This window comes from Aythya ferina, assembly GCF_964211825.1.
Source record: "Aythya ferina genome assembly, chromosome: 5".
Lineage (NCBI taxonomy): Eukaryota > Metazoa > Chordata > Aves > Anseriformes > Anatidae > Aythya > Aythya ferina.
The window spans coordinates 64,217,046-64,235,219 of NC_140301.1; the positions used below are offsets into that span (position 1 = coordinate 64,217,046).

General features: G+C 45.6%; 2 protein-coding genes across 2 annotated transcripts in view; one reads left to right on the forward strand and one right to left on the reverse strand.

The window, feature by feature from the left end:
• FANCM (FA complementation group M) overlaps nt 1-18,162 on the reverse strand; it is a gene marked incomplete at its 5' end in the record, with an annotated part of 70,671 nt that extends 52,509 nt beyond the window's left edge. Inside the window, 4 exons of the mRNA XM_084520972.1 lie at nt 15,471-15,629; nt 16,578-16,655; nt 17,344-17,516; nt 17,592-18,162. Coding sequence (XP_084377098.1) covers nt 15,471-15,629; nt 16,578-16,655; nt 17,344-17,516; nt 17,592-18,162 — 981 coding nt within the window. The remainder of the gene's footprint in view (nt 1-15,470; nt 15,630-16,577; nt 16,656-17,343; nt 17,517-17,591) is intronic.
• On the forward strand, nt 1,142-13,905 carry LOC311437573 (heme-binding protein 2-like). The gene is made up of 5 exons (XM_084521000.1): nt 1,142-1,436; nt 6,801-6,892; nt 8,169-8,310; nt 9,595-9,778; nt 10,196-13,905. Exons 1-5 carry the CDS (start codon nt 1,208-1,210, stop codon nt 10,365-10,367), a joined length of 819 nt encoding a protein of 272 aa, XP_084377126.1. The 5' UTR covers nt 1,142-1,207; the 3' UTR covers nt 10,368-13,905.
• Nucleotides 18,163-18,174: the final 12 nt, after the last annotated feature.

The following is an 18,174-nucleotide window of genomic DNA, read 5'->3' on the forward strand; positions in this document are numbered from 1 at the left end:
AGCCTCATCTGAAACATCACCTGTGATGTGACCATTTCATACCGTGACTTTTTTCACGGTGCCTACCCACAGCCATGTCGCTGCCCCATGAAGGAAGTTCAGCAGCACCTTTGTGAGGGAATTTCTGATAGCTGCCATAAAAGGCAGACCACTTCAGCATGCTCTCGACGAGGCTTGCACTTCTGCATACTAGGTAGCTGACCATGAAATCAAATCATCAAGCACACAATCAAAATACTTAAGCAGGCATCATCTCCAAGCATTTGTCAAGGACGTAGGTGAATTTCAGACCAGCAAGCAGCGTGTGATGCCAACGTGCTGCCTACAAACAAGAGGCCAAACAACCTCACGGTGGAACCATCTGCCTCATTTACTGCAACCAACGCATTCCACTTTACTTAACCTAAGGCAATTAATACTTTGTTGGCACACCACAATGAGCCCTTGGGATTAGAAAAGTGAGCCTGGGAGACACTGATCAGACACGGTGGTTTGTGTGGGGGGAATTAGGTGCCGCATCACAGAGTCAGCACTTACATCCCTAATCCTTGTTCTCCTCCTCCTGCAGGCATCTCAGCGGTGTATAGGTGCAATCTATTTTCCTACTGAAAATTCTGAATCCTGCAGGCTTTCCTCTGCTGCCTTGTGAAAAATGGACCAGCACGCTTATTTCTCATAAAGACAGCTAGAAACAGAGCTGCATGCTCCGGGGACACCCCAGATTCAGTCAGATCCTGCCCCACAACAGCCTTCCACAGACAGGGCTGCTCACAAACCCTTCTCCCACAGGCTCTCCTCAGCAATGCCAGAATTACACAGCTGCCACCCTCCAGAACAAAATGACCCAGGGGGTCTGCACACCAAGCTGGAGTCTGCTCCGAGACACCTTGCAGCCGGTCCCGAGCAACGTGAAAGCTCTGCCTTTGGGGCATGGCTTACGAGATACAGTCACAAGGAAGGACTGACAGGAGATGAAGAGCAGCGGGGAGTAAAAAAAAAGAAGAATTAGAAGAAAGCCACCGCTCAGGGACCGAGTGTGTCCCCACACACACCTGGGGCCCGCCCCCGCCCCGCCCCGCCCCGCACAGCTCAGCCCTCATAAAGCGCCTCGCCGCCGGCAGCACCCGCAGCCCGGCTCGGCTCGGCTCCTCAGCCCGGTTCGGCCCAGCACAGCCCAGTTTGGCCCGGTTCGGCTCGGTTTGGCACGATGGAGACGGGCGGGTGCCGGATGAGCGGCGCGGAGCCGGGCGGCCCGGCCGTGATCACGCTGGAGGAGCTGGACGGCATGGCGGAGGAGAGCCCCGACTCGGCGTACCACAGCCACGGCAGCAGCCTGGAGGAGGAGGCGGCCGAGCGGATGGAGGACGAGGAGCAGGAGCGGCTGCTCAGCTACTGGCAGAGCGTGGGCAGGGGGCACCAGGTGGACGTGCCCCGCGGTAAGAGCCGGCCGGGGGCAGGGGGGCGGCTCGGAAGCCCCCCGGTGCCGTCCCACGGATGGGGGCGGTTGGGGCTTGGCGGTGGCAGGTTGCGGGGAGTAGGCGAATACAGCACTGACCTTGCCTTTTGACGGTAAGCCTCCGCGGCTTATCGTATTAAGAAGTGGCTTGTTTTAAATTTTGAGAGAGATGGGAGAGTCCCCGGGGTGAGGGCAGGCTCACTGCAGCCAGAACCACGACACCTCGGTGCTGCCCTGTCCTGAGCTCCAGCGGTGCTGAGGGGCTCTGCCTCTCCCAAATCCTCCTCACAGAAGGGATGGGGAGCACAGAAGGGATGGGGAGCACAGAAGGGATGGGGAGCACAGAAGCCTTGCACAGACTGCCTCGGGCACTGTCAAAATGAATCCCCTGATCCTTAAACTCCTCCTAGATTCCAACACAGCAGAGGGAACAGCCTCATTTTCTGCCTCCTTTTCAAGCCACATCTGCAAGTCCCATCTCATTTTTCTAGTGTCTCAGCAAGGAAAACCAATGACCCTTTGGGTGCTAAAAGGAGGCCCAGCAAGCTCAGTCTGAACAGCATTCACTGTCTTGCCCCCATGGGGGTGTCTGACAGGTCCTGCTGCTCCAGCACTCGGGTCCTGGTCACACCAATCTGACCGGCAGCCTCCTGCCTGGGGGCACAAAGGGAGAGGGCAACGAGAGAGGGTCCCTGTCTCAGGCATTAAGCAAGGCCTGGACACACGGATGTGAGATGGCCCCTTCTGAGGAGCTCTGCATAGAAGGAACAAGACTCCTTCCCACAAAATGATGTGGAAGTGTCAATGCCTTCTTTCACTAAGATTTATTATGCAGGAGATCGGGTTTGGTAAATATATCAGAAGTAGTATTTTACCATGTTGTGTTTGCAATATAATAAAACACTTCCTTTGTAGTATTAGGGCAGGCATTACAGAAATTGAAATGCAAGACTTCCTTCAGTGAAGTCAAGATACGTCAAGAGAGGATTATACCTCAGCTAGAAGAGCTCATCAATCTATTTACAGTGCAAGTTAACGTAATATCCATGTTTGGTATTCAGTCAGCCTCAGACATCCACAGAGGAAATGCAGATGACATCCTGGGAGGAGAATCCCTTCATTTCACTAGGGAGCACGCAGGCTCTCGTGACCAGTGTGCCCCATCCAAGCAGCTGCTGGCACTGGAGCCCTGGTGCAGGAAAGCACAAGAGCTGTCCTTGGCTGTTTGCTGCCACAGTGCTAGCTGTGCACACAGCATCTGAGATCCCAACAACAGCTCATGTATTTCCTGTAGTCTAGTGGAAAAGTCTGTGAAATCAAGGCAATGCCACCCTATGACAATAGCTCTGGGCTGCCACAAGCTTTGACAGCTGTCTTGCTCTATGGGGACAATATGCCTCTCAAAAAGATACCTTGCTAGTAGGCTTTGTTAGTACCTTTCCTGGGTAACAGGAACAAGTCTTCTAAAAACGACAGATTCTGTGAGATTTGAACATCTGTATGACTGGCATATTGATTTATCACAATTAACCAGACTGTAGTCCTGTAAGATGACTGTCTGGCCAACAGCAAGCCTTGCAACCAAAAGGTAAAAGAAAAAGCATAGGATGGTAAAATCTAACCTTGGCTTGAGAACTCCATGTTACCTACCTATGCTCAGTAGAAGCAGAAGGCATACTTCAGCAGCTACTTTAAATTTCTCATTAATAATTTCAATACAAGATTAACAAGCAAGCTTGGGAAGGTTGCTACTCATCAAAATCATCCACTTGCTAAAGCACAGTGTTCTAAAGGTGCCCAGTGTACAAAGCAGCATGCTCTGAGGTCAAGTACCTTGGCCCCAGATCAAAATCTAGATCTTGAATTGCACCCAATTTTGCCATCAGTTCCAATATGCTTCCCTTGCTGAGGTTGCAGCACGTAAGGGGTAGCACAGCTCTGTTGGTACAGAGGCTGCAGCACAGTTAGAGCCAGGACAGGACTACGCTGTGGCTGGGCTGTCCTGGCCATGCAGCCTCCCCCACCTCATGCACAGCCTCATGAGCCTGCTTGTGAGCAGCAACAAGGTGCGTGGCAGGGGTCTCGTGGTTCTCCTCAGCATGAAGACTGCTTCCTTGTGCTACAAAGCTGCCTCCTAAACTCAGCAGCCTGGTGTGTGTGCACACTGTTTGAGGGCACAGCTGACAAGTACATCCCAGTCCAGTGACACAGCAGGTCTGATCAGACACCAGTTAAGTTGTGCAACACTTCAAATACTGTTCCATCTTGTCACTGTGTACAAGTCTTGTCAAGTGTGCATTATCTATATACGTTTCTCTGTAAAGACTTGCCTCTTTCATAATACCTACCCATAGGCAGGTATACAATTATTTCAAGACTGAAATTTACAATTAGTAGTTTTCAAAACTTAATTAAAGCTAGCCTTTACCTAGATATACTGCTACAACTCATTATCATCTTGCCTCATTTTTTCACACCAGTATGTAAGTTTGCAAGTTTGGTCTGGCAGAGGGTATGTACATCAAGCAACTCCCTTGCTTTGTGCTGTATAATCTAGATGTTGTGCAGGCTAAAACATTTATTACCCATGCTATACTGCTTTGCCTGACAGGCAGAGATTCATGAAGTGAAGAATAAAACCCCTAAATGGACTTACTAGTTGTAAATCCTATCCTGTGCATTAACACGGGGGGAAAAAAAAATCTGATCACATTTATCAGCAAAGGAATGAAAACAGAGCTAACATTTCTAGAGCCTTGAAATGTTTCCTAACTCCTTGGTACTCTGGAAGTCTCATCTACTATTCTTCTCTCAGCATCTGAAGAAATCAATTTTAAATGTCACTACTTATATTTTAAATTTAGTTCCCAGTGACATTTTAAAAAAAGTTTAAAATTAACTGAAGTGCATCTTTCTACCCTTTATTAAAAGGATCTTTACTATTCCAAATGGCCTTAAAACTAAACCCCCTGCACTGGATGCCATGAGATGTAGGTTTGATTCCCAGCTCAGCTACAGATTTACGAGTGACCTAGGCTAAGTTAATTCTTCTGCATCTTAATTCTCTTCTCTCAGAGATGAATAATACTCTTCCTCCCTCCCCCCATCATCCTGTCTTTTCTGTCTTTAAGACTCTGAGGCACTCAAAACACAGAAGAGAGGGGATCTTATTTCAGCTGGAACATACAATCCTTTGGAACATGTCTGATACACAGCATGAAGTAGCATGGCAGAAATTCACAAACATTTTCAAACACTGTACAGAAAAGTCAAGTTCCTAAGCCTCTATCACAGTGCACAAATGCTTGCATTACTTCGAGTTTGACGTGCAAGGGACCAGCTGTTTTGGAAAAGAGGTTCTCCATTGCTAGGACTAGCCTTATAACCAGAGCTTCTAAGCCCTTCTGCTAGGAGCTAACTTTTAGGAAGAGTTTTTTTAGGAACTACAGTTAGAGCTGTTGTTGAGGCAACCTTAGTTGCATCTACACCTAATCCAACCGTATTTAAACTACAAAAGCATGGGAGAGCAGGAGTACAGCAATATGCTAGTATTAAATAGGCAAGCACTTGCTCCCCCTGAGCTCGGCTGGGAAGTGTGATGATTGCTGCAGGCTGGACCTTTATTTATGTCTGCAGCTGGAACTCAAGAACAGGTTCACTACAGAATCCTTTACAAAATGTGAGAATCACTCAAAGAGCTGCGGCATGTTCCAGTTGCATCTGTACTAAGCATGCTTAGAGCTCTTCAATATTTTCTATTAACGCTCTCCTTCACATCACCTGCTGCCAGAATGCCAGAGCTCAGGCCAGAAGCGATGGCACTAGGCCATACTTTGGGTCCTTCTTGGTCCAAAGGGCAAGAAGAAAGAAAAGGGCAGACATGAAGAGCACGCAAAACACCGTGTCCCTGTTAGTCAAATATACTTGGTGTGTTCTGTTTAACTTTTAAAGTGCTTTATGGTAAGGACTAATTTGAGAACACTGAACCCCAGTGTTTCTTTCAGTCAGGTGTAATCCTCTGATGAACAGAACACAAACCATGAAGCTAGCTTTGCTCTGCTCCCACCTTGTGAAGTTGTTGCATTTTTGCAGGAATGTTCGTGTTCACTGCAAGCCAACAGCCTTCTGCCCCTTCCAGCCTTGAACAGAAACTTTCATCTAATGTGCCCAGCATGTAATCAGACAGCCCATACTGATAAAAATTCTGCACCAAACAGAAATAGTGTCAAGATAGCGCACAAGAAAGATCTTTTCTATTTGCTTTGTTAAAATCACATCCTCTCAAGACACATTTCTTCACTGAAGTATGCATTGAGGAACTGTTTACTCACCTTATACTTCTTTACCTTAACAGAACACTTTTCTTCTCCCTCATCTATAGTTTCAGCATTTTTAATGGAAGTATAAAATCTACTTACACTACTACACAACTACACAATAATTTAGGGTGTAAGCAGCTTCTGGAGCTCTGCAGTCTAGCTCCTTGTTAAAAGCAGAGCTGGTTTCCAAGTTAGGCTTCTATCTGTCAGCTTTGAAGTTGCTCGGGGCCTCATCAAGCTGATGTTTTCCCAAGGACAGAGGCCCCTCAGTATTTCAGGCCCCTGTCCTGCTGTTTGATCACTGGCACTGTGTTTTTCTTAATGTACCTCATCAGAATTTTCCACGGCAACTTAGGTTGCGACTCGGTCCATTTTCCATGGCAATTTGGTCTTCTCTTTACCCCTCTGTGAGGTGGTGGGGAGCACTCTTCTTAACAAAATTGGTTGTTTGGCTTCTGTTTTTAAAGTTGTCCTGCCTTGTGAGGCCTTACTAGAAGGGCTTGCATTTAAAAAGAAAAGGTATCACTGGGTGAATCACTGAAGACACAGAGCTTCAGTGTGCACACAGAGGCTGGAGCATCCACGAGCAGCACGGCAACGTGCGTAGCACCAAAGGCTGGGGCTAGCTATCAGACAGAATGTCCTTTGGGAGTGACAGCTCCCACAGCAGTACTTCCCTGAACTGTGAGCAAGAGCAGCCAAAGCAATTTGCTTCTTCATGTGGATACACGTGAATCAGTGATGGAAGAGATGCCAGAACTGGCAGCACACCTGTGGGCACTGACAAAAGCCCTTTAAGAGACACACGCGTAATTGGAATATAGAGGGGGTGGGAGGGCAAGACCTGTTCTGAACAGTACAGAGACCAAAGCCAGCCAGCCATTCCTGCTAGCACTGAAAAGCAAACGAAACTTGTTAAAGGCACACAGTCCACAGAAGTTTAACTAAGAGAAAGCAGAATGAAACATTTCCTTCCTGTTTCTGCAGCTTCACAGCTAACTTGGAAATGTGTTATTTTATTGTAGACATGGCGGAGCCGATTCAGCAGCTGACCAGAAATAACAGCCCCCAGGAGAGGCAGACCATCCCTTTTACTCTGATCCAGCGCAAAGAAAAGGTACCCGCTTCCTTCCCGTTTGAGCTTTTAACAGTCTTTTCAGTATTCATACCTAGATTTCAAAGCTGCGTTCCTTTATACAAGTAACTCATCCACTTATATAAAGCACTAAAAATCCTAAGTGGACATACCCCTTATAGCTGGATAACTGCATTTATTTTTAACATCTCACTGTTTTTTCATGCATGTGTGGCGTTTTCTGTTTTTGTAAGCTAGAAACCAGCAGGAATGTCAGAAGACAGTCAAGAATGGCAGTCTTGGTGACATTTTTGAATTAATTTAACAAAACCCCTTCATATTTTGACATTTAAAATAAAACCCCATTTTCTTCATCTAAATCATTGCTTCTTTACAATCATGTTCATTAAACCTTAGGAAACAGTACTTGGAGGAGATTATCTGAATTTAAAACCAAAGTTGTAGCTTTGTATCATGGGTCATTACAAAGAGAACACCAATTTGAAAATCCATCTCATAGAAACCATCTTATCCTCCACTAAAACCTTCAATGTCCAGCAATTTTTTTTACAGTTCAGGAAGCATGCAAACAGGTGTCTAACCTTAAATGAATGACAAATAACGAAATCTTTACTAACCGCGTAGGAAGATTTCCCATCCCATTTATTTTAAACAGATCCATATAATTCAAGTTTATAAATCTCACTATTTGTGTGTGTTTCATCTGAAAGGTTTGGGACTCAACTCTTCATGTTGTAATTAAACGCTCAAAAGCAGTTTCTCAGTAGTATTGTAGTAACTAAATATTAGATATTGCAAGGTCAAAAGTTATCAGTTCCTTATTTTGAAGAAGGACCTGTAGGTCTGCTGAAATAGATTTTGGTCCAAGATCATTAGAATATCCCTCCTGGATTTATATGAGAAAGGATTGACACTTACATGTTCCTTTCAAAATCATTTCACCAACAGTTGAAAAAAGATGCAGTTTTTCTTTTATTCGTGTAAGATGCATTCATTGCACTGGTTTTGTTTATCTACTTATTATATGCCAACTTGGACCTTGAAACAAACTGCACGTGAACTGAGTAGCAAACAAAACACTTAAGGTATAGCTGACGCTGAGAGTTAAAATAACTTCTCGTGCTTGCTATTCTCCTGTTCATAAAGAAATCAACTTCTGTAGGTGCATGTTATAATCAAAGTACTGAATATTATACAACTTTTCTTTGCTTGTGGTATTTGTTTTTTTGTTTGTTTGTTTGTTTTTGTTTTATAATTTAACTTAAAACACGAAATTATGATCTGACTGTGTTTGCAGCTTGGAGATCTGCTTTATGAAAAACGTCAGTATGGAAAAGCCAAGTGGGCTTGTATAAAAATGAAAGAAAAACAGTATGAACAGAGCATTTGTCTTGGATTCATGAAGCTTATGAGGTACATTTGTGAGCAGAATTCCTCAGGTAATTAGTACCACAATTCTTCATTACAGTGAAAACATTATATTTATGGACTAGTCCCTCCTAATTAGGAGGATATTTTTATTAGCTGTTTCTGTCTGTATCACCATCCTCCTGTAATACGGCCTTTCCAGTATAATCTAAACTGGATGCTGGTCCCTCTACGTACATGCTAGAAGGGAACCTCTGAAGGTACATGATCGCTGAACTGACTTCTAAGGGCATCCTGACCACTACAACTGCTTGGGAACTGGCTCTGGCTATTTTTGTAGACTGTCGGCTATGAACGAGGCTTTTGCTACAGCATTCAGTGGGTTCGTTGTCACACAAGTACTGCAATCAGTGTAACGCCGAGAGCCTGTAGCATTACACTTGCCTTGTGTTAGCTCATGATACTCAACTTGTGCATGTCTGAATGGACACCAAAAATTGGTGTGGTCAGAGAGTATTATCCACAAACATAATCCCATTTTAACTCAAGAACACTAAAAGGATAGCAAATCCACCATGTCCTTGATAGCTTTTCATTTTTACCATTCTCCAGATGATTAAGAAGTACTACAATAGCCAGTGTTTTGTTCTGTAATACCACATGCTGTGATCAAGCCAAGTCTTAATTTCTTAATTTTCCCACTCCCCCTCCACCCCCCGAATTCTGTTAACATTTTAAATATTGTTTAAAAGTTATTTTGGCTGCAGAACAGCAGTTTTGTTTTCAAGCCATGTACAGAAGCAGATTTCTCACCCTTAATAATCACTGCTATCTGCACAGTCAAAACCACAAGCTTTATTTACTGCACAAATAAAGCAACATGTTTGTTAACAGTAAATCCTAAATGAATTCACAATGCAGCCCCCTTGTCCTGCCTACATTCTTTGCTCCCAAATATGTGAAACACGAGACAAGGGCAGTTCACAAAAACACATCCCTCTGAAGGTGGAGGTAAGAAGTTACGTCAAACCATCTGCCATACATGGAGACAGGAGAGCTTGCCAACTACCACGTTTTAGACACACATGCAAACATATTTGCACACAGAGGTTTTATATATGTATATATGCACATACAGACATGCAGACACATACATACGAATTACAAGGCACAATCAAATGTTACTTCCTACTTGGAATACAGAAATCCAATTTCTGAGGTATGCTGAATTCTTTCTAATAACAACAAACCTTTCTTCTCAGTGGTACTCTATATAATTCAGTAGGAGTTCAGAAATCAAGTAGGGTATGAAGACCTCCTTTTGTATTTTCTAAAAGTCATGTTTGTCTCCTCAGGGCTGTACCTGGGGATAACAATCCCCATCGTCACCATAGTACACACGAATGAGTCTCAGTCGGAGATGACGCAGTCGGTGACGGTAGCGTACTACCTGCCCGAAGTGCTGCAGGACCAGCCACCTCATCCCTTTGACTCTGACATAATCATTGAAGAATGGCCTTCTACTATCGTTTATAGTAGGTAAGAAACATTTTCATTTTGTTCTAGAAAAATGCAAAAAGACGCAGTTCTCAACGTACATGTAGGCATGCTGCATGTGTTAAACCAACCTCTAAAACCTAGCAAACTTAAGACATGACTTTCAGTACCTGTTGAAAGCTGCCTGCTTTATGAAACTCGGGTATTCAGAAAATAATGCATATGTAAATGTAAGATATGAAGCATCTCAAAACACACAGTATTCTGTATTGCTGGCAACAAACTATCTAACACATCACTGAAAATGCTGAGTTAAGAACAAACTGTTACCTGCTTGAGACCAACCAGAGTCAGGTAGTGCCATTTGTGAATCATGGCTGAGCTTAGAACAGAGGGCACATCTAGGCTCGGGAAAAACTGGATTTTAAAAAGAACTTGATATGAAGTTGATTGTTACAGGAGCTTCAGAGGAATCACCAATGAAGACTCTATAATGAGAGAAATAAACCTGCTGGCGGAAATTCTGGAGAGCCCAGAGTTATGTTTGCAGGATACATTCATCATTGCAGGATACACAAACCCAGCTGCTGCTAATCGACACAATGAGATCTGGTTCCTCCAAAGACCGTAGCCGCCTGTTTCTGATGCCTGTCTGTTACAAGAATCAGCTCTGATTTACTGGCAGAATTTTACAAGTGAATTGTGTGAGACTAGATGTCAAACCCTTGAGGAAATCTAAAAACGTGGCTTTAGCCAGCTTAGCAAGGCAATCACTCCAACTTACTAAGCAAACAGAGCTAACATATGAAACCAGTTCTAAATAGTTCTTATGGAAATTTTAGCACTGTAAAAATGAGAAAAATTAGTTCACCTTTTCTTCCCCACTTCCCCCTAAGATAAGGGAGGCAGAGCCCTCTCCCCTCACCCACTTATTAGCATCTCTGATCTGTTGGGGCTTGGCACTGTCCTAACGGAGCTCCTGGAGCCCCTGTCCTGGCTTGCTCTGGGCACTTAGTGCTGCACCAGCTACAGAAAGGCACTGCCGGGGCTTTCGATGGGACATGCATTAAAACCAATTCACACATGCAGACTATGCTTGAGAAAAAAGAATTTCTGGGTCTTTATTTCTGAAGATAATTACCAGAGTTAGACCACCAGGATTAAACCAAGGAACAAGACTAGGCCAATGCTGACCGGCTTTGTTCTTATCTCTGGTGGAGCAGAGATTCTCAATGCATTACCTCACCACGCATTCAACCAAAGTACTTTAGACCCTGAGAAGAGACCAAGGCAGCAGAACAGTGCTTAGGCTCACTGATGTTTTGGTAGGAAAGTTACAGCTCACCTTAATCACCCACCTGCAGTAACCCCATGACTAAATGTGTCATTCCCAAACAGAAAGCGGTTCGTTTCAGCTCCAGCTTTCTGAACACTTTATCTTAAATCTTTACTCTGGCAGCAGCGTTTGTAACATTCAGCAATCTGTTCACTACTTTTTATGTTCTTATGGCAGTGCTACACTGCTGAAGTTAGAAATGCTGCCAGTATTTCTCTTAGCACAGAACCACGTAAACTAACTACACAGCCCCGATGCTCACCTGGCCCAGCCCTCTGCTGGAGGGGCCAGCACCCATGAGGCTGCTCAGGGCCTCGTGCAGCCCGGCGTTCAGCACCTCCCGGGACAAGGCTCCCCCAGCCCCTCTGGACCTTGTTCCAGTATTTGACCACCCTCACTGTGAGCATTTCTCTTCCTAATTCCTAGTTTTCTGTGCTGCAGCTCATTTCCTTTGCCTTCACCCACGTGGCGAGTCTCAAAGCAGCGCCCAGTGCACTGGGACTCGAAGTCCAGCCCGCACAGCTCCAGCGCCCCGGGCCTGAGCAGCACGCAGGCTTTGCTACGCACCAGTTAGGGAGCACCCAACGCACTTTAGAATCGAGTTAGCAAACAGGTTTGCTCTCAGAAATCCCTTCCATGTCTCCCCTTAGAGATATGATAATAGAGCTTAATCTTAATCTAAGTAAATGACTTTTTATATAAAATTTAATGGAGTATATCCCCAGGGTCACTTATCAACTACTTGAGCTTTTGTGTTCTCCAGTTGCAACACACAACCCAACCAGAGCCTCTGCCTGAGCACTTATGGCAGTGGTTGTTAATTGGCAGAGGGGATTGATGCGGTACTTCTGAATAAACGAACAGGTCCCAAGACCTGTAAGCCTGCTGTTTGCTCAGGGCTCTGTGCTGCACAACACTGACTTTATGTTAACCTGAAACATGCAGCGGGTCCTGGGGGGGCGGCTGGGAGCTGCTGATGGCACTTTCACGTGAGCACGGTGCCCTCGGGTGGCTGCTGCCTGCAGAGACCAGGGAGATGCAAGTGGGGGAGATAAACAACGAGAGAAAAGCCTTACTTTGAACCGACAGTGCTGGGGGCCCCGTCCTCACCTCCTTCTCCTCAGTCTCCTATTTCCCCAGCTGTTCTGCCTGCCCTAGCCCAGCACAGACAGGTGTGATTACAGACAGACTGTGATTACAGTGATTGGGAGGCTGGGGGTAGCTGGCAGGGCAAAACCTCAGAAAAGGCCGTGGGTTTGGGGTCCTCCTTCCAGCCAGAGACCTACCGAGCCTGGTTTGCCCAGCAGGCACCCCAAGCTGCCAGGTGACAGCATGAGTGCTTGCACCAGCGGTGGCCCAGCTGGGAGCAGTTTGATGCGCCAGGTTAATGCACACCCAAGCACCTCTTACCCAGCAGGATGAGGTGCTGAAAGTGCCTCTCGTATCTCTTACTGCTCTCAGCTTGTTCAAGGTACAGGGTCACAACCACGGGAAAAAAATCAGACTTGCTTTTCAATATGTGGAATCGTGCCCTGTTTGAGTATCCCTAACGTTAGGCACTAGCTAGAGAAGGCATTTTATCTCTGACTTTTTTTTATTGTCAACATCTCGCATTGCTGGAACTGCCAGCCACTATTTAAAGTGGAAGTTAACAAACTAATGGAAAATAAGAGAAACTTTTCTAAAGCTGACTTGCATAGAAGGTCCAGAGCAGCATTAATGACAGGTTTTGTTTTGCCCTCTTCTCCCTATGCCCTCACCCCACCAACAATTTTTATATAGGGGCAAGTAAAAACAGATTTTCTACTCTTACAAGATTTTACATCAAAGGAGAGAGGCTTCTGCAATTTGATTGCTTTTGCTGATTATAGAAATTATTTTAGTACAAACATAAAACATCTGCTGGAAGCAGTTCAATTCTCTCACCAGAAATACCAGTTTTTAAATGTAAAATTATGTACAAAGTCTATTGAAAAAGTGTTTGCTACATGCTATGTCTCTTCCCTTGGAGAATCTTCACCTAAATACTTCTGCAGCTCAGTTACCTGTGAGTATGTAATAGAAACCCGCCTGTTACTAAAGCACAAACCCAAGGTACTTCTCGGAACGTGCTGATATCCAAACAGCAAGCGCTCAGTGTTTTATGTAAAACTGTGAATTCCAGATAGCACCTATTCTGACTTGTGTGAGGCTGCTTCTGCTGCTGAGAAAGAACCAATTAATCTGAAGTTTGAAGATACACTTTATGGCCATGGAACACGACCAGCTTCTGCAACCAGCCCTCACAAAGTACAGCAGGTTTCCATTCACACAATAAAGTTTGCCTGATAGCTACGCCCATGAACGCCAAGGAGATGTTAGTTACTGAAATAGATCATTTTGGAAAGTTTGAAAACCTTATGTCAAACATAATTACCTAACTCCTGCTATTGGCATAGGTATTTTATTACCCACCTGTGGCTCTGCTTTGTAAGCCATTAAAGGATTTCCATTTTTAATTTGAATTATTTGACTTCTACTATTCAAAAGAGGTAATAAAACAGAACTCAAACGTATTTTTGAAGATTAAATGCTGTAGCCTTAACAGATAAACGTTGTCCTGCATACTGTGTATTTTTCAAACAAGCATTAGTGCCTAAAAAGTTTATTCCAGCTATTGTGATACTCAGGACCTTGCTTATTGTATGTATGCAAATATAAGCATAAATATAATTTCTCTGGCATTGCTGAGTTGTGCAGCTTTACACTGCCCTTTATTTTCACTTAAATGTTGTCTTGTTTACTGTTACTGTTTGTCAAAATTAAAGATAATGATTTTATTGTGCAAAGAGTATACTTGGGTTTCACTTTTTGTATCATATAAAGAATTATTTTTATTTGTTAACGTTTCCTTCAGAATTCTGTGTTTCGTGATCTCTTCATTTCTATTTTTCCTCTGAATGGAAACAACAGAAGTCGGAAGGTGCTGTTCTGATTTTACAGAAGACATTTAAGCCCTGAATTTGACGTGGTTGCTGTAAGACCCAAAATACTTAAATCACTCTCACAAAGCATACGTCTTTGAGCCAACCAAACAAAAAGCCCATATTTTGGGAGCTACACATCTATATGCTGTAGCCAGCAGTCTGCTGGCGAGCTCATTCCCCGTTGCAGAAGCCACATGCAGCCGCCTTTGGGAAATATCCTTGACCTCCCACAGCTGCAGAAGAGCCACCAGCACCCTGCTGCTGCCTGGGCCAGCGCTGTGCGTGCCAGAGGTCCCTTCTTGTTAGGGCACCAGTGCAAAGGCAAACAGCAGATCGAAGAAAGGAAATGGAAACCACCGAAGCCACACTGACAGCCATCGACGGATTGAAGTTAGCAAAGGTCTGTCAGTACTCCTCAGTTACCCCAGATCTGCCAAACCCACGTTTATTTCAGCTTACATCTGAAGCCAAACACCTCAAATTAAATCACCAAGACCAACACGAGCATCCATATTCATTCCCAAATCTATCTTAAAGTTCCTTCCAGCCTGTCACTGGAACTTCAGTTAAACACAATCCCATGTCATTTGTTTGAAAACAGCAGATCTAAAAAAGCCAACTTAATTTAGGAAATGAACGTGCAAATTTGCCTTTCATGGTCTTCACCCACATCATTAAACTTTAACCAAAAGCATACTCGACAGCCAACAGCTAGATAGCAACTAACTCCATTTATTTTTATGTCTCTTACTAAAAAAAAAGCACACATTTTGAACTTATCAAAATGGTTCCTTATATACTACTATTTGCCTACTACTGCCCTGTATTTGGATATTACCTACTGGTTAAGAACAGACAAGCAAATGTTCTACATTTCCCACTGCCAGCTTCTGTCCCCCCAAACTCCCCCACCAAAACAAACAAACAAAAAACCACAACCAAGCCCACACAAGGGGAAGGAAGCACACTCACGGATGGGTAAAAGCTCTAAAGGCCATTGTTAATCAGATGAAATATTTGAGTCAATATACAATTTTCACAAGGCTGGCAATAACCTAGACAACACAAGCATGGCTCTTCTTATCCTCCCAATAAACACTAAATTCCAGCCAAAGTAAGAAGCCCTCAGTTCATGCCTCATGCCAATTTGCAAGGACTCCTGAAGGAGGGTGAGAAAACTCAATGGTAAGCTTTGCATCAGAGCTGCTTAGGCTACTGCAAGCTAACAGGTGTCCGTGGCGCAAAGCAAAGCAGCAGCTACTGTAGTTGACACCACTGGCAAAATTAACTCCATAGGAAGGTGTTACTGTCACAAGCTACTGCTGGTCTAGGCAGCGATGTTCAGATCGGAAGGTGGGTGTGTATATACACACACATAAACAGACAGGGTCACTAAATGTATATGTAACAACAAAGAAATGAAACAACTCACCTGGATGTAGGCATTCTGAACTTCGGTCAGTTCTTCGCCGAGTGGAACAACAATTTTTTCCACTTGTCGCTCATGAGAATAAGGCTGAATTTCCGGAGAATCTTCAGTACATAGCTCTATCTGAGCAATGAGCAAGTTGGAGATAACCTGCTGCACAGCCTGTTTGGAAACCCACAAAGAAGGCTTGTTAACACACCAGTGATGGAATGAAGGTCACAGGAAAGTAACCATTTTAACAGGTTTTACGTAACATATTTTAACAGCCCTTGAATATAATACAAAGGCAAACGTACTTGGTATCTATAAATGAAAAACTGAAGACTCTCCACTTAAAGATCTTAAGTAGCACATAAAGAGCCAATGCAGTGAGCTCATGGATGCAAAACTGCAGGAAGGCTGCAGTGACAGAAGTCTCCCTTCAGACCTGGGCACAGCCAGGCAGCCAGCACACAATGCTGCAGCAGCGGGGCCCTCCAGCAGCTACGGGACACAGCAGGGTGGCACTGGCACCAAGTCTACACCATGGGCACTGTGACAGAGCCACAGCCCCTGCCACACACCACCACAAGAGGAACACATGCTTTAGGTCACGCTGATTAGCACAAAGAGAGGCTTAGAAAACTTGAGTTTAAAAAGGTTTTCTCCACTTACCTCCTCTTTAATAATAAGCTTTATGGGCACTACACAACTCTCTTGACAAAAGGCCTAACATCTTGAAAAGCTCCATAAAATAATTAAACAACATAGCTTTTCCTTAAAACGAACTTGGATGTCCTCCTGCCTTAGACTGAAAACCTTAGCTGTACTTACGCCTACCCAATAAACCACCCTGAATAGAATACAAGAGCCATTTTGCATTAAAAGTATGCTCTTTTTGGTTCAGGTAGGTCTGTATTCTCTAAGAAAATCCTTTGAGAAAGGACAGGAAATAAATAGTATAGAGTCTATAGCGACACGAAGGCAAACACTGAAAAAACAGACTGTGAAGTGATTCAGTTTTTAACTGGAATTCTCCTCGACTTCAATACCCTGCACTATTCCAACTGTTATCAACCACAGCTTCTACCGAAACTGTATTATCCAAGCCATGAAAGTAATTTCACTTGCCTTTGTGTCACTGCCTGGCGTAGCACTGAGGGCCAAGATCCGAAACTGATTCGTGTACTTGCTTAGTTCCTTTACAACCTAGGAATTGGAAAGTTTCATGTTAACATTGTTAAAGGAGATTATTTGCTTGTACAAACTATGCTGACAAAAATACCTATGAGACAGAAAAAGCTCAACAAAGCATCCTAAAAAGAATATGTCTAAACTCACATAGGAGCCAGGAAGTGTTCAGTTTATAAAGATTTCATCCATGAACATGTAATCTCCATTAAGTGCATTACACTAATCCCACTCAGTGGAGTAACCTTGGTAAATTATTGAATGATTTTTCAGTTGATTTCACAAAAAGATTAACAGTGGAGTAACCCAAGTGAGCTGCCCCACGTTTCTCTGACACAGCACATCCCTCCACTTCACATCTATTCAAACCTGGCACGGAGGCACCAGAGGGCACCTGTGAACAGGAACACTCCTGGAAAGCACACTGATGTTTTTATGGCTTCAGTTCAGAAAATATATGGAAACAAAAAAGTTGCAGTGTTGTTCAGACAGTACTAATGCTCCCATCTCACCCTGTCAAGTTCTAATACAGGTTGAGTTAAAAACAATGTGCTGGTTGCACAGAGCACTGCTTGCTTTCTGCTCATCTTTCAAAGCGAAGGAGCTAGAGGAAAGCCTCCCAGCAGCACCAGCCACACTTCACGGAGCACTTTGGTGACTTTGGGGGCTTTTCCATCAGGAGCAGGGCTGGGGCCTGCGGCGTTACCTGGCAGTAGGCGTGATTCCCGAGCGCTTTGTGGGCTTCGTCGATGACCAAGCACTTGATGTCGCCGGACGGGCAGCTCCCGCGGGAGAGGTCGTTCACCATCACCTGCGGCGTGAGGAAGAAGACCCTCTTGGTGGCCCACAGGTCCCGCCGGCTCAGGGCCTGGGTGCCCCCTGCAAGGGAAGGCGGTGGCGTTACAGGGCCCTGCCAGCCCCCGGCCCGGCCGCCCCCAGCCCAGCAGCACCCACCCGTCATCTCGGCCATGTGGCGGGCCGGGATGCCCATCAGGCGGGCGCAGGCCTCCATCTGCTGGGCCACCAGCGGCTTGGTGGGGGCGAGGAACAGCACCTTGCCCGAGGGGAACCAGCGGTAGAAGTTGTACATGACGACGGCGGCCACGAAGGTCTTGCCCAGCCCGGTGGGCAGGCAGAGCAGCGTGTTGGCCAGCAGCGCGGCGCGGGCCATGCGGAGCTGGTAGCCGCGCACCGGCAGGTTCGTGGGGTAGATCCACAGCGAGCCCGCTGCCAGGCAGAACCCGGCGGCCGGCGGGGATGGAGAAGGGGCTGCAAATGGGGCTGGGGATGGAAACGGGGCTGGAAAAGGGGCTGGGGACGGGTCCGCCGCCGCCGCGGCCGCCGCCAGCAGCAGGTCGTCGGCTTCCTCCCCATCCTCCTCAGCCTCCGCCTCAGCCTCCCCGGCCGCCGCCGCCGCCACACCGGGCTCGGGCTCGGGCTCGGGCTCGGCCGCCGCTTTGCCGCGGGGCAGGCGCCATGCCCGGGGCAGCTGGGCCTGCCGCCCGCCCTGCCGCCCGCCGCTCATCGCCGCCGCCTC